The 15455-nt window shown below is 36.2% G+C and overlaps 1 protein-coding gene across 1 annotated transcript in view; it reads left to right on the top strand.

Annotated features, from left to right (window-relative positions):
* slc35b4 (solute carrier family 35 member B4) overlaps positions 1-15005 on the top strand; it is a 35423-nt gene extending 20418 nt beyond the window's left edge. Inside the window, exons 9-10 of the mRNA XM_028814421.2 lie at positions 4446-4521; positions 12126-15005. Of these exons, the coding sequence (XP_028670254.1) occupies positions 4446-4521; positions 12126-12360 (311 nt within the window). The 3' untranslated portion in view covers positions 12361-15005. The remainder of the gene's footprint in view (positions 1-4445; positions 4522-12125) is intronic.
* Positions 15006-15455: the final 450 nt, after the last annotated feature.

Here is a 15455-nt window from a genome sequence, read left to right as displayed (position 1 = left end):
AATAATGAACCATCTCAAAATTCATAAAAAAAGTATTGGAAAGCAATGGTTTTATTATGAACAGTAATTCTGCCAAAAATGTAAAGAAACTTAATGATTTTGGCAAACAATTTGACTAAATGTATGCATTTGAATGAGAGTTCTAGAATCATGGCACAATGCAGAGTGCAGTCTTAGAAGAACATGTGCCTCAAATATAACACCTTTGTTTGCACTGTCAACACTTATTGCTTACAGTGCATTTCGTAGTTGGTAAATGTTGATTGTCACTATCTCGATCGCTGAAATTATCAAAATATTCATCTTAAAATAGATCTAGTTGTTTCAAAACATCAGCAATGTTATAACTCATTTAGGATGACATAACTACAGACTGTGTGTTTATCGCACTATTTTCTGCAAGCTGTTGCATGGGGGGAAAAAAAAAAATAAAATAAAATAAATTGTATGGCTATCCACTAGATAGCTGCACTATAGTGGATAACTGAGATGCAGCAGAGAAGCTTGGCTGCGTCTGTGGTGGCTGTATACTGAGATAACGACTTAACTTGTATGTCATATTCAAAATGATAAATATAAATATAAATCCTTGATACATGACACAATCATCCCATGTGAAAGTGATGTGTATGACATTGCTGAATGAAGTGTCTCAACTGTATATCGGTAGTTAGTGCTTTAGATTTTGTTTCATTCATAGACATCAGGCAAGTCCTTAGGACCCTGTTATATGCTCTCAGAGTAAATTATTAGAAGCACTAATACTAATACTGGGTAGGACCTCTTTTTGTTCTCAGAACACCCTAGATTCCAAAAAGATGTCAGAAACATTCCTTTAAGATTCTGGCTCCTGTTCACATGATTGCATCATGCAAGTTTTGCAGATTTTTCAGCTATGTATTAATACTGCAAATCTCTCGTTCTGTCACATCCCAAAGGTATTAAATTGGATTCAGATGTGGTGGCTGGGAAAGCCACTGAAAAACATCAAACTCATTGTCGTGTTCATAAAATAGTTTGAGATGACTTTTGCTTTGTGACATGGTACATTATCATGCTGGAAGTAGCCATTAGAAGATGAGCTGACTGTGACAATTCTGGTATTTTTTGTGAACATTAACTGAAGCTCCTGTACTGCATCTGCATTGTGCTGCCATATGATTGACTGATTAGATAACTTCATATGTGTGCAGGTATTCCATAAGTTGCTTAGGGTTCATTCCATGTCAAATCAACTGATTTTCCAGAAATCCCATGCACTTCGGTCTCAAAAAATTCTGAAAAAAATACCAGGTGTACCCATGTTGTTTAGGAGACACCCCTTAAAATTATTTTGATGTAAGATTAATACTTTAGAAGATAGAAAGAGAGGAGTTTCAAATTTTACCCAGCTTTATTTTTTCATCATCTCAAAACCTAAACCACAAAGCAAGCTCAAATTTTGCATATTGGTACCTTTATAGATATAGTATGTAAAAAAAAAAAAAAAAATCTAAACGTTTGGCCCAGATGACAACACCTGGTAAGAGCAGACCTTCAAAAATGGGGGGAAAATGTTTGTGTCTTTGGCTTTTTGCCATGTTTAGGCTTTCAGGAAGCATTTTTCTAATTGATACAGCCTACTGAAATTTTTTTCCATCTTTAAATACCTACACAGTGCTTTTCAAAAGGTAATTAACAAACAAACTGCATCAGAGTTTGACCAGCAGACCTCTCAAATGTGGAAAAAAAAAATTTGGGGTCTGATTTTTCAGACCACCGTGGGAATGTCTATACATTTTTAAAATTGTTTTTCCTATATCCTACATAGTCCCTTCTTTCTCAAAAAACAAGTCTTACTTTTTATGTGAATGTTTAATTTTTCTTTTCCATTCTAAACATGGGTTAATTGTATCATTAAATACAACACTAGTTATAATAAAATGCTAACATCTTGATATTGCAGCAGCCTGAATGTGTCTCACATTCAGATGCAGGGCATCTTTGTCTTTGAGATTGTGCACTAAGCAGTACAATGACACACTGTAATGGCAAACAAACAAATATGTCTAGGTGGTCAGTGGAAAGACTGCAGGATTGTTTGGATGCATGAAACGTATCGGGATGTCTGATTCTGCTTCACTTTTGACATGAATCATACCAGTCCAACATTTTTATCATACATGCACCCAGCATAGCCTCCAGCTGGACACTGGTCTAATGTTAGGGACGCATCTGGTCCATCAGGATTGTCCTCATAAGAAGACAGGATCTCAGCTGTTTACTGATTGAAAGATCAATGATTACCATTATTGACACATGGCACATTTAGCCTATGTTTAGGATGGAAAATAAACATGACATATTTCCAGAAGAAAATTAAGGCTTGTGTTTTGAAAAAGAAGGGACAATGTAGAATAAATGGAAAATATATGCACATTCCCACATACCATTAGGGTGCTCTAAAAATGTAATCCAAAGTGATTTTTTGGATTTGAGAGGTCTGCTGTTCAAACCCTGATACAGTTAGTTTTCTGTTTATTGCTTTTTCAGAAAGCCTGTATAGTTATCTGAATATGGAAAAAAATCAAAATTGTATGTTGGTTACAAATATGTGTTTCTGAGGCCTAAACATAGCTAAGCCAAAAACTCAAATTAAATTTTGGTCAGTTTCAAGGGGCTGCTTTGACCATGCAGGGTCATCTGAACGAAATGTTTTAATTTCATCGCATGCTATACCAATTAATGTACCAGCGTGCAAAGTCTGATGCTGCTCATTGGTTTAGTTCTTAAGCTATGGACTTAAAATTTGATGAAAAAATAAGGCCTGATAAAATCGACATCCACCCTTCCCTCGGTAAGCTGGCTGTATCTTGTAAAGTATTGATTTTACTTTTGGTGGGTTTCCCCTGAATAACATGGGTATACTTGGTAATTTTTCCAGAATTTTTTGATAAAAAAAATTGATGAACACATAGATATTTACAAGAAAAGTTTTTTAAAATGATAAAAAAATGCATTAAATAAGAAAATGATAGCATGAGGGAACAAACTGAAAACCACAGGGTCAAAATGCCCATAAAATCTTCATAATATAATGCTGTTTTTTTACCAACAGAGGCATACTTGACATAAGAGGATGAGTAAATAATTCAAAGGATTTGCAGTTCGTATTATGCTTGTGTTTATGTAACAATGATTATTGAATAGGAAAAAATATTTTATATAAAGGTATTCCAAGTACATTAATTACAGCCATTTGGACTTGACAATCATTAAAGCATTTTTTTCTTTCACTAATTCAGTCAGTTTTTTTTTAATATGGCAACACTTGGAGCAGATGCATCACAAGAAACTACACAGCATTTTAGTAATCTTACAGCTCAATAAAAGGGCTATATACTTCCTAAAAGTGATTAAGTGAAAAGCAGTTGTCCTGTGTGTACCTGCATGCCTTTGATATGTCCATGAGTAAAGTGTGAAAGCAAGTGTGAAAAGAGAGAAGGTATTGCTTATTCTACAAAGATATTCAAAAATGGCCTGGACACATTTGCTGGTACCTCTGAAAAAGATAGAATAATTGGATTACAGCGATTTTTCAAATTAGCCATTTTCTTTAATTAGCATCACACATGTCTTCAATTGTGCAATTAGTTATTCAGCCTATTTAAATGGAAAAAAGTAGTTGTCACTCTGCTGTTTGATATAATCATGTGTCCCACACTGAACGTGGACCAGAGTAAGCAAAGGAGAGTTGTCACAAATCACAAATTATAGACAAGCATGTTAAAGGCAAAAGCTACAAGACCATTTCCAAGCAGTTTGATGTTCGACCCTAGAATGGGCAGAAGGATAGTAACAGTGGTAGTTCTTGATCTCTTTTTTCAGTGGCAGTGTGCAGAGACTCACCTTCTCTGAATTCCTTTGTGTGTGTTTTTTTTTTTTTTTTTTTTTTTAATAGCTGCTAAAAGTCTAGACACCATGTGGGCTCTATACTAGATCAATGTCACTTTATAAATGGTGAAACAAGTTAGATGTCGAGCTGTATTTAATGATAAAATGATTTCTGACAGTTTGTAGATTGCCCTCTTTTAAGCAACATGCGTCCTTTCAAAACCAAACCACCTCATGTCTGTATGTTGAGATCCATCCATCCATTATCCAACCCGCTATATCCTAACTAAAGGGTCACGGGGGTCTGCTGGAGCCAATCCCAGCCAACACAGGGCGCATGGCAGGAAACAAACCCCAGGCAGGGCACCAGCCCACCGCAGATGTTGAGACACAGTATTTAGAAATAAAATTATCCAGAAAATGCTTGCATGTGTTTATAGACAATATTGTGTATTAACTTATAAAATATACAGTATGTCATTACCTGAATTAAGAAAAAGATTTGTTTGTCAAGTTTTAATTTACTGTCACCTAATGCCTTAATTAATAATTTTTAATTTTTTTTTTTTTAGCTCCAATTGAAATTCCCATCATTGGTACAACAGTTCCTGTAATGTGGTTATACCTGTTAATGAATGTTCTAACCCAGTATCCTTTCAGTGTTATATAAAATAATTAATCCTCTTATTAGAAAAAAGGTAATGTTAGATTGTCAGTGTTTATTATTTGATTGTGTGTGTGTGCGCGCGTGCCTGTGTCTCTCTCGCTCACGTGTGTGCGCGCCTGTGTCTCTCCCCACTCACGTGTGTGCGCACGCCTGTGTCTCTCTCGCTTGCGCGTGTGTGTGCCTGTGTCTCTCTCGCGTGTGTGCGCCTGTGTCTCTCTCACGTGTGTGTGCCTGTGTCTCTTTCTCTCACGTGCGTGTGTGCGCCTGTGTCTCTTTCTCTCACGTGCGTGTGTGCGCCTGTGTCTCTTACTCTCGCGTGTGTGTGCATGTGTTTCTCTTACTCGTGCGCATGTGTCTCTCTCGCGTGTGTCTCTTTCTCGCGTGCACGTGTGTCTGTCTGTGTCTCTCTCTCATGCTCTCTCTCTCTCTTTTGCTGCACAGGGAATGCACAGGGAGAGACTGAACATGTGCGGAAATCATTGGTGCGCACAAACCGAAAGGGAAACTGGCTTGTTCGTAAACCGAGTGTGTGGTCGTGAACAGATGCAAAAGTTTGGCGAACTTTTTGGTCATACCCTGATTTGTACATGTTCAGAGACGTTCGTGAATCGAAAACATTACGTATTAGGTTCGTAATGTGTAAAATTATAACATAGTTTGACATTTAATAGGCTTTTTCTTAACACCTCCCATTATCCAACATTTTCGCTTATCCGACGTTCTGCCGGCCCGTTTATGTCGGATAAACGAGATTCTACTGTATTTCAAAGAGAAGATGCTGAAAGATCTCAATATTAGGCCAGTTCTGTTTCTTAAATTTTGTTATGTTTACAGTCAAACCTTGAATCTGAAATCCGAGGACTATGTGTCAGATATACACTGTGGTTCATAAAATTAAAGTTATTTGAAAATGTTTTCTTTCATAGATAGACATTAATTAAAATGGTATATAGTTTATTTTGCTTAGGAATGAAAGCGTAATTTAACATTTTATAAAAGACAGGGCAGTGCCATTTTGTAAATAAATGAAAAAAAGTTCTTAGTAGATTAAACTAAGCAAAATAATATAGCTTCTAAGTGTAATTCCAGGTTGATGACACAAAGTAAATAAATTATAAATAAATGTATATCAACATATACAGTGCATCCGGAAAGTATTCACAGCGCATCACTTTTTCCACATTTTGTTATGTTACAGTCTTATTCCAAAATGGATTAAATTCATTTTTTTCCTCAGAATTCTACACACAACACCCCATAATGACAACATGAAAAAAGTTTACTTGAGGTATTTGCAGATTTATTAAAAATAAAAAAAACTGAGAAATCCCATGTACATAAGTATTCACAGCCTTTGCCTTGAAGCTCAAAATTGAGCTCAGGTACATCCTGTTTCCCCTGATCATCCTTGAGATGTTTCTGCAGCTTCATTGGAGTCCACCTATGGTAAATTCAGCTGATTGGACATGATTTGGAAAGGTACACACATGTCTATATAAGGTCCCACAGTTGACAGTTCATGTCAGAGCACAAACCAAACAGAAAAAAATCTGCTGCTTTGAAGGTCCCAATAAGCAGCACAGTGGCCTCCATCATCCGTAAGTGGAAAAGTTTGAAACCACCAGGACTCTTCCTAGAGCTGGCCGGCCATCTAAACTGAGCGATCAGGGGAGAAGGGCCTTAGTCAGGGAGGTGACCAAGAACCCGATGGTCACTCTGTCAGAGCTCCAGAGGTCCTCTGTGGAGAGAGGAGAACCTTCCAGAAGGACAACCATCTCTGCAGCAATCCACCAATCAGGCCTGTATGGTAGAGTGGCTAGACGGAAGCCACTCCTTAGTAAAAGGCACATGGCAGCCCGCCTGGAGTTTGCCAAAAGGCACCTGAAGGACTCTCAGACCATCAGAAAGAAAATTCTCTGGTCTGATGAGACAAAGACTGAACTCTTTGGTGTGAATGCCAGGTGTCACATTTGGAGGAAACCAGGCCAATACCATCCCTACAGTGAAGCATGGTGGTGGCAGCATCATACTGTGGGGATGTTTTTCAGTGGCAGGGACTGGGAGACTAGTCAGGATAAAGGGAAAGATGACTGCATCAATGTACAGAGGCATCCTTGATGAAAACCTGCTCCAGAGCACTCTTGACCTCAGACTGGGGCAATGGTTCATCTTTCATCAAGACAACGACCCTAAGCACACAGCCAAAATATCAAAGGAGTGGCTTCAGGACAACTCTGTGAATGTCCTTGAGTGGCCCAGCAAGAGCCCAGACTTGAATCCGATTGAACATCTCTGGAGAGATCTTAAAATGGCTGTGCACCGACGCTTCCCATCCAACCTGATGGAGCTTGAGAGGTACTGCAAAGAGGAATGGGCGAAACTGGCCAAGGATAGGTGTGCCAAGCTTGTGGCATCATATTCAAAAAGACTTGAGGCTGTAAGTGCTGCCAAAGGTGCATCGACAAAGTATTGAGCAAAGGCTGTGAATACTTATGTACATGTGATTTCTCAGTTTTTTTATTTTTAATAAATTTGCAAAAACCTCAAGTAAACTTTTTTCACATTGTCATTATGTTGTGTTGTGTGTAGAATTCTGAGGAAAAAAATGAATTTAATCCATTTTGGAATAAGGCTGTCACCTCCCTGACTAAGGCCCTTCTCTCCCGATTGCTCAGTTTAGATGGCCGGCCAGCTCTAGGAAGAGTCCTGGTGGTTTCGAACTTCTTCCACTTACGGATGATGGAGACCACTGTGCTCATTGGGATCTTCAAAGCAGCATAAATTTTTCTGTAACCTTCCCCAGATTTGTGCCTCGAGACCATCCTGTCTCGGAGGTCTACAGGCAATTCCTTTGACTTCATGCTTGGTTTGTGCTCTGACATGAACTGTCAACTGTGGGACCTTGTATAGACAGGTGTATGCCTTTCCAAATTATGTCCAGTCAACTGAATTTACCACAGGTGGACTCCAATTAAGCTGCAGAAACATCTCAAGGATGATCAGGGGAAACAGGATGCACCTGAGCTCAATTTTGAGCTTCACGGCAAAGGCTGTGAATACTTATGTACATGTGCTTTCTCAGTTTTTTTATTTTTAATAAATTTGCAAAAATCTCAAGTAAACTTTTTTCACGTTGTCATTATGGGGTGTTGTGTGTAGAATTCTGAGGAAAAAAATGAATTTAATCCATTTTGGAATAAGGCTGTAACATAACAAAATGTGGAAAAAGTGATGTGCTGTGAATACTTTCCGGATGCACTGTACATGGCGGCCACTTTATTAAGTACACATGCTTGTTAACACAGGAAGCCTGCTCCTCCTGTGTGTGTATTTGTATATACTATATGTATGTAAAGTGCCCTCCATAATGTTTGGGACAAAGGCACATTTTGTCCTTGATGTATTCCTCTGCCACACAGTTCAAAATTACAAATCAAGCAATTCATATGCAATTTAAAGTGCACATTGCAGATTTTAATTTAAGTGTATTTGCATACATTTTGTTCACATCACATAGAAATGACAACACTTCTTATGTATGTTTCCTCCATTTCAGGGTGCCATAATGTTTGGGACAATTGGTATCACAGGTGTTTGTGATTGCTCAGGGGTATTTCAGTTGCTTCATTATTGCAGGTATTAGATACCTTGCCTTTAGGTCCAGGCTTTGAAAAGGTCAGTCCTGAACATGGTCAATTTTGTTTACAGTGCAGGGAGTGCACTTTATTTGTCTCAAGTGGGTAATTTTGGCTTTTCACAAAAGCTGATAAATAAATGCATAAATATTATACCTGTATAACAAACTAAGACATACAAGTCTTACTAAAAAGAAAGAAAACTTCTGACTTGAATAAAGTTTAAAAGGGCTGAGACAATCACAGCAAGACGTTATGCAAGCATAGGGTGTGTGTAAAAGAGCTCCAGCAGTATTTATTAAAACATTTCTGCTGAATAAGTTGTTGGCTTCAAGTATTCAATGCTAGTGTGTCACAGAAAGAGGATATGCAGCAGTGATCATGATGGCCTTCAGCCTTGTCTGCTTTTTCTCCAACTTTACTATCTCTAGTGGGTCAAGAATGTATCCCATAACTGACCCTGGGGTTTTTAATTAGCATTTTGAGTTGGTGGGACTCTCCTGAAGTGATGCCCAGCACACCACAGTGTAGAAAAATACACTGGCAATTATAGAGTTGTAAAAGTTGTCACTGTCCACATTGAAGGAATGTGGCCTCCTAAGAAAAAAAAAAAAAGAATCTACTCTGCCATTTTTTTATATAGTTTCTCTATTTTATGAAACCAGTCTAGCCTGTCATTGATGTGGACCCCCAAGTACTTCTAGCAATGCACCACCTCTACACCTACTCCCTGAACTGGGACTGGGTATAATGCTTCTTTGGTATGGTAAATGTGAATAACCAGTTCCTTGGTTTTATTTATGGTAAGATGCAGAGATTATCTTTCCACCAAGAAATAAAAAGTTCTCCACTTGACTCCAATATTCTGCCTCATTCATGTTTTGAGTACACCCCATTAGTTCAGAAGCATCTGAGAATTTCTTTAAGTGACATGTTATATTTATAGTGTACTCATACGGCAGCCCTTTGTGCATATACTGCGGACTTTAAGGAGTATGCAGTTTTACTTTCATAAATGTTCCCCTGCGGGTAACAATGCCCACTTAGTATCATCAAAGTTTAACTTCTGGCTTGGTGTACTGAGCGCAGATTGATTGGCTCTGCTTACTCATTAACAGAGATGGCTGGATTGTCCTGAAGGCATTGGAGAATTAAAAAATAAAACTCATGATGTGGGACCACTAGGCTGTTTTCATTAGGTGAAGATGGGTCTTTCTTCTTTGAACCTGGAACAATACAGGGTGTTTTCCTGAGCAGTTGTACTTTCTGGAGTCTTGGTGACAGACTGAGCAGGCTGCAGAGTATACCACAAAGCTGGTCTGCATAGGCCTTAAGAACTCAAGGACTGACTCTTACCGGTTCTGTGGCTTTTCCTGTGTGCAACCTTTCTCGGTTTTCTCCTCACTTGGTCAACAATTTATGGACAGATCACACTGATGGACAGAGGTGGACTCAACTAACCACACCAGTTGAAGTGGTATGGGAAGTGGTTGAGTTGCTGATGCAGTAGTGATGGTGTGGGGAGACCAGCAATTAGAAGCAGCTGGTGGTGGTGGTGGAAGAAAGGAAAATCAATAAAAGAAAATTGGTTCAGGTTAATTGGTTAATCTGCTATAATGGTGGTTTTAGGGATGATTAAAAGGTTCAGTCTAGTTTTGTTTTTTCTTTGATTTTCCAAAACCATGGTTTAAAAAAAAAAAGTAAGGGTTTGATTTGTAAATATCCTTTGTACGAGGGGCATTCAGATATAAACAGGAATTTATGAGCTACACTTTATTTATTGTATACAATGAAACGACTTAAACGCTATTTTTCTGTGTAGTCTCCTACCACTGCAACTCACTTGTTCCAGTGTTCAGGAAGCTTCTTAATCCCAGAAGAGTTGAAGTCTTTTGACTCCATGTTGACCCATTCTTCTGTCAATAACCTCCTCATTGTACTTGAATTTCTTCCTTCCTAAAAAATTCCTTAAGTGGACCAAAGAGATGATAGTCCCTCTCTGAATTACTTGCACCAATCATACACTCTAGACTGAACGAGACACCCATCCCCAAACTCATTTTTAAGTCTTGAATAAATCTGAGGTGGAAAGACTCCTTCATTTGTTAAAAACTTAATAATAATTTGCTGCGCAACATTATTGTGCATTTCCTACTCCAGCACATTGATTACAACTGGGGGGTAGCCAGCACTACTAACGACAATTCCAAGCATGCACGTGTTTGTCCAATGAGTCATGTCTACCTTTCGCTCTTTATAAGAACAGAGCATGAAAATTCCTGTTAATAATTGAACGCCACTCGTATCAAGAAGAAAATGTATATAAATACACACATTATCAGGTTATCTAAATTATTTAAGGCTAGAATTATAAACAAACTTTTAAATATATTGTCAATGGCTCACACATGTTTACTTTGCTTTTGAAGTTATATTATAGTCCAGTAGGTAGCACAGTCACAAGAGCAGGGAGGAGATACCAGGAGAGGCCTCATGTGGCCAATGTGTGTAGGCAGTCCTTGGATGATGAAGGCTTTGATGCTATTGACTGGCCAAGATGTTCCCCAAACCTTAATCCAACTGAGAACCTCTGGAATGTTATGTATCGGTGCATCCAGCCACCACCAAGTAGTGCCACAGACTGTCCAGGACCTCACTTTTGCCTTGATACAGGTCTGGGAGGAGATCCCATAGGACACCATCTGCTGTCTCTTCACGAGCATGGTCAGATATTGTCTGGAGTGCATACCGGCATGTGGGCACCATGCATACTACTGAGTCACATTATGAGTTGCTGTGATGAAATTCACACAAGATGGATCATCAAGTGATTTCAGTTTTTGACTTTGATTTTTCAGTGTGATGCTGAATCTAGCCCTCAATTGGTTGGTGATTTCAGTTTCCATTGACTGTTGTTATATCATTTTGTTCTCAATTAATTACACAGTATTACTCAGTAAAGATTTCCCACTTGAACATTTCGTTCATCAAGATCCAATGTGTGATTTAAGTGTTCCCTTAATTTTTTTGACCATTGTAGGTTTAATTCTTTCTGGACACAAGTATTTACTTTCAGAAACAACAGTGTTGGTGTTGCCTTGTGTCTGCTGCTGTTGGCATTTGGTCCAGGACTACCTGTAAGAAGACTGTGGAATTGTTTTTCTATGGAAGTTTATAATGTAGATGTTTTTTAATATGGATTACTTTGGATGAAGAATGGTATATACAATTTCACAAAATTTATATTTTCTTGCTTTTGCCTTTTTTTTTAAAGGATGTTTGTAGCTTCTTGTTCAAACCATTCCATCCACATGATCTACACCAGACTCCATCTGTGTTAAAAAGTATTGATTATTAGGTGTGTTGAATTAAATGTATATTCAGCATTGAATAATGGTAGAACACAGCCAGCACAGTCTGATGGATGGGTTATAATGTTTATTTAGTTTTTATGGAAGCATTTTTCATACATCCTCAGAACTGTTTTTATTTGTAACATCTACTTTTTCTGTTTGGGGGGAAAAAGCATTAAATATTATGCTTTTAAAGGAGTACAAGCAGAAGCAAGACTTTAGTTTTAAATTTCTAAAATGGTGTGATTTGAACTGCACAAGAAGAACATTTCTTCATACAAAACTGCTATTCAGCAGTTTCTCTTTAATTGCAATAATGAAGCCTGATTTAAAAAATAAATTGTAAGGAATTGTTCCAAAATGAATTCTGGATGCTGATTCTTTGTAATGAACTGACAGAATGTTTACTAGACTATTTCAAGTATTCAGCTCAATCTTTTGTTGTTTATTTAACTTAAAATTTAAAGAAAATTACAAAAAAAAACATTTCTGTATATATAGTTGAGTATTCATGTATGACCATTTTTACTTCAAATTTTTTATTTTAATTGCCTGAATCCCAAAGAAACATGTTTCCTTAATTCTGTCTTCCTTCAGATATGTTTGCATTCGAGGTGTTTTTATTCTAACTGCTGAGTGTGCATCCTTAACGGTCACATTGGTGGTGACACTTCGAAAATTCATTAGCCTTATTATCTCAATTATTTATTTTAGAAATCCATTCACAGTCTGGCACTGGCTGGGAACATTAGTAGTGTTTATTGGAACTCTAATGTACACAGAAGTTTGGACTCTGTTCTCATCAGAGAAAAAGCAAAAGAAGAAGGATTAAACTTTATGATATTTACATTTGATTTTTCATGTTTTATGACAAAAGGTATAATTAGAAATGTGTTTTTATTTTTATTAGAGAAAGTTACATCTCAGCAGTCCTTAACTGAAATCTTAGTTTTGGTAAATTGTATAGTTTATATTGAGTAATAAAAATGCTCTCATAAGAAGGTGAACAATACTATCCCAAGTTTTATTTCCTAAGTATATTTTTATCCCATGAAACAAATTACAGAAACAAATTACGTCTACAATTATGCAGTATGTGCATATGCTAACAGTGTGTATAGATGTGTTTTTTAAGTATGTGTGTACTTGTGCTTGGTGAACTTACACTGACAACCTATAAAATGGTGGCTTTTTAAAACAATTTGCCACAATCAATACTGTTAGTCCTGTCCCATAACCACCCCGTGCCCACTGTATTGTTAGTGCTATTATTGTTGTTTAAAATTCAGTTGTGTTGTACATTGATCCATGTAAGCATCTTAGTGACAGGAAAAATCCGAATTTTAAATCAAGAAAGTTGCCCACAATTCTTATGAAGATTCTATTATGTTTTATGTGACTATATATAATAGAAAGAGGAAGAGAAAGATCAACTTTGTAACCCTGAAAAAATTATAAAATATATATATATATATGCATACAGACATATACTCATACAGACACGTATAGCAGTTTATGATTAAATTCTGTTGGGATTGGCAGGCTACTCTGATGATCATTATAGAATGTTTCATATTAAATAATTTTTGCTGCTCTAAAGAATCAAAGGTCCATGGATTACTCAGGAAAATTTATCAGATATCAGTTAAATCCAACACAGTTGGATATTGCCCATTGTCTTTGTAGTTTACTTTAATAAAGAATAGATTAATAAGTTAATTTATTGTTTTGATAGGTAAAGTACTGTTTTTACATTACCTCATGCACATATATGATGGTTTTTTTCATGTCATTCATTTGCATTAGCTTTGTATTGGTGTTTTATTGCAAGCTTCATTTTTTGCAACTTTATTAAGTAGGTTATTGTTATTGCTTATATGACTTATTTATGCTACATAAGTAACATATTTCATTGTATAAACTGTCTTGTTTCTGTTTTTTTCTTGAGTTTAATACTTGACAATGTACAATAAAACCTGTACAGTAATTGTATCCCGTGTATAAATTCCTTGTTTTACCAAATTTTATATGTGTACAGTATCTGTTTTCCTTTATGATTAGATTGGGAATTCTATAAAATGAAGCAGAATACAGAAGCTATTGGAAATCTATAGTCCCAGATTTGTTTTATTGTTATAAATGAGTACCTCAGAGTATCATGCATTTAAAGTAAATGAATATGTTTATGTGTTAGGCTGTACACATTTATCAGGAATGAAAAATCATTGTCATTGTTTTTTGGATGTACCTTTTGGTAGCTGAACTATATATAAGTTTTATTGTCAATATTTACAAGTAGCTGTTTTTTTCTATTTAAAAACTGTTTTTGTCAGAGTCTTTAAAGAAAGTTGACGAACAGCACTTGGTTTAGATAATGTCAATGATTGGCAGTTTATATTTTGTTTTATGTATTATTGTTTAGTTTTATTATTTTAGCTTTTTGTACAGTCCAGTAAGTTGAATCATGTTCCTCTAGTATGTTGTCATGCTGAAAGATAAACATTTGTCTTTTTTTTGTATGACATCATGTGTTCATCTTTCTTTTACTTATTTGTTTACAAGTGTCCTGTTTTTGCACATTGTTTCCTTCATTACAGTAGATATTAGTTTTGTATCATCACAAAAGTTACATTAAAACAATTTAAGTATTTGAAAGTTAAATTACAAGTTCAAATTGTGATTTTAAGGTTACATGTAAATGAAGTAAAATACTGATCTAATGTAGGTAACTTGAACTTGAGCATATCGTGTTCTGTTCATTTCCACAGTTCAGGATGCATCAGAACCAAGCTAAAAAGGTTATATTTGGGGGTGGGGGGTGGTTATCAGTATACATTTTAATGAAGTTTATTTTAAGAAAGCTTTGTCTTTCTTTGGATCTTCCTAGTACTCTCTGTATGGATCCTTTTTCTAGTTACAAGCAAAAAGAGATCAGCTGAACTAACCAAAGAAACATGAGGCACGTACACAATATGGAACAGTTAGTAGCATAATAACTACAGTAAGTAAGGAGTATATCAGCCATAGAACTAGCACATACATTGTTCTTCATTAAAAATATATAATTATAATTATATGTAATTTCTTAATATAAAATAAGTGAGACTATTAATTATATGCTGCATATAAGCATGCATATGGTCTGTGATCTTTATTAAAACAAAAATGAAAACGGAAGTTGCAAAGAAAACAGTAAAGATTACAAAATAAAATCTTGTCCACTGTATTTTCAAAGTTGAACATTCCAGATCCCTCACCAATTAATATTGCACTGTCTTGCTTGTTGTGTAAATAGCCTTTTGTTTGTTGTATAAAGTGCCTTGTAATGGTTTATTTTGTGAATGGTGCTATATAAAATAAAGATGGTTACATAGATCAATTTGTTTTTGCTTGTAGTATAAATGTAGACATACAGTATGACATTAATAACTTTTGATTAAGAATATCCTTGTCTTTAATAAATCTCTCTATGAATGATAGTATGGTTGCAATGAACTGCTGTTAGTTTTGCTTAAAGCAATCCAGAAAGTAGATTTTTTCCTGAACTAAGAAGATATTACTTGGTTAATGTCAAGTTTGTTTCACATTCATTAACTAAACGTTTTGCAGTATTTTCAAATGTGTGTTAAGGAACATTACATTTATTTGGCTGACGCCTTTATCCAAGGAGACATAACATTTATGATACAATTGGTTACATTTCTATTTTTGTTTTTGTTCCAGTTGGAGTACGGGCAGATCAATTGACTTGCTTACGGTCACACAGTGTCAGTAGTTGGAATTGAACCCACAGCCTCAGGGCTTGAAGTCCAAAGCCTAAACCTCTGCAGCACACAGTCCTATAACAGGCTGCATTGGGTAGCCAAATAATCTTTGGGGTGTTGGAGGAATATGTGACTACCTGAAGGAAAATCCACACAGAACTAA

Source organism: Erpetoichthys calabaricus, chromosome 1 (genome assembly GCF_900747795.2).
Source record: "Erpetoichthys calabaricus chromosome 1, fErpCal1.3, whole genome shotgun sequence".
In the NCBI taxonomy this organism is placed as follows: domain Eukaryota; kingdom Metazoa; phylum Chordata; class Cladistia; order Polypteriformes; family Polypteridae; genus Erpetoichthys; species Erpetoichthys calabaricus.
Note: the sequence above shows the minus strand (reverse complement) of the source record. Positions and strands in the feature narration are given on the sequence as shown.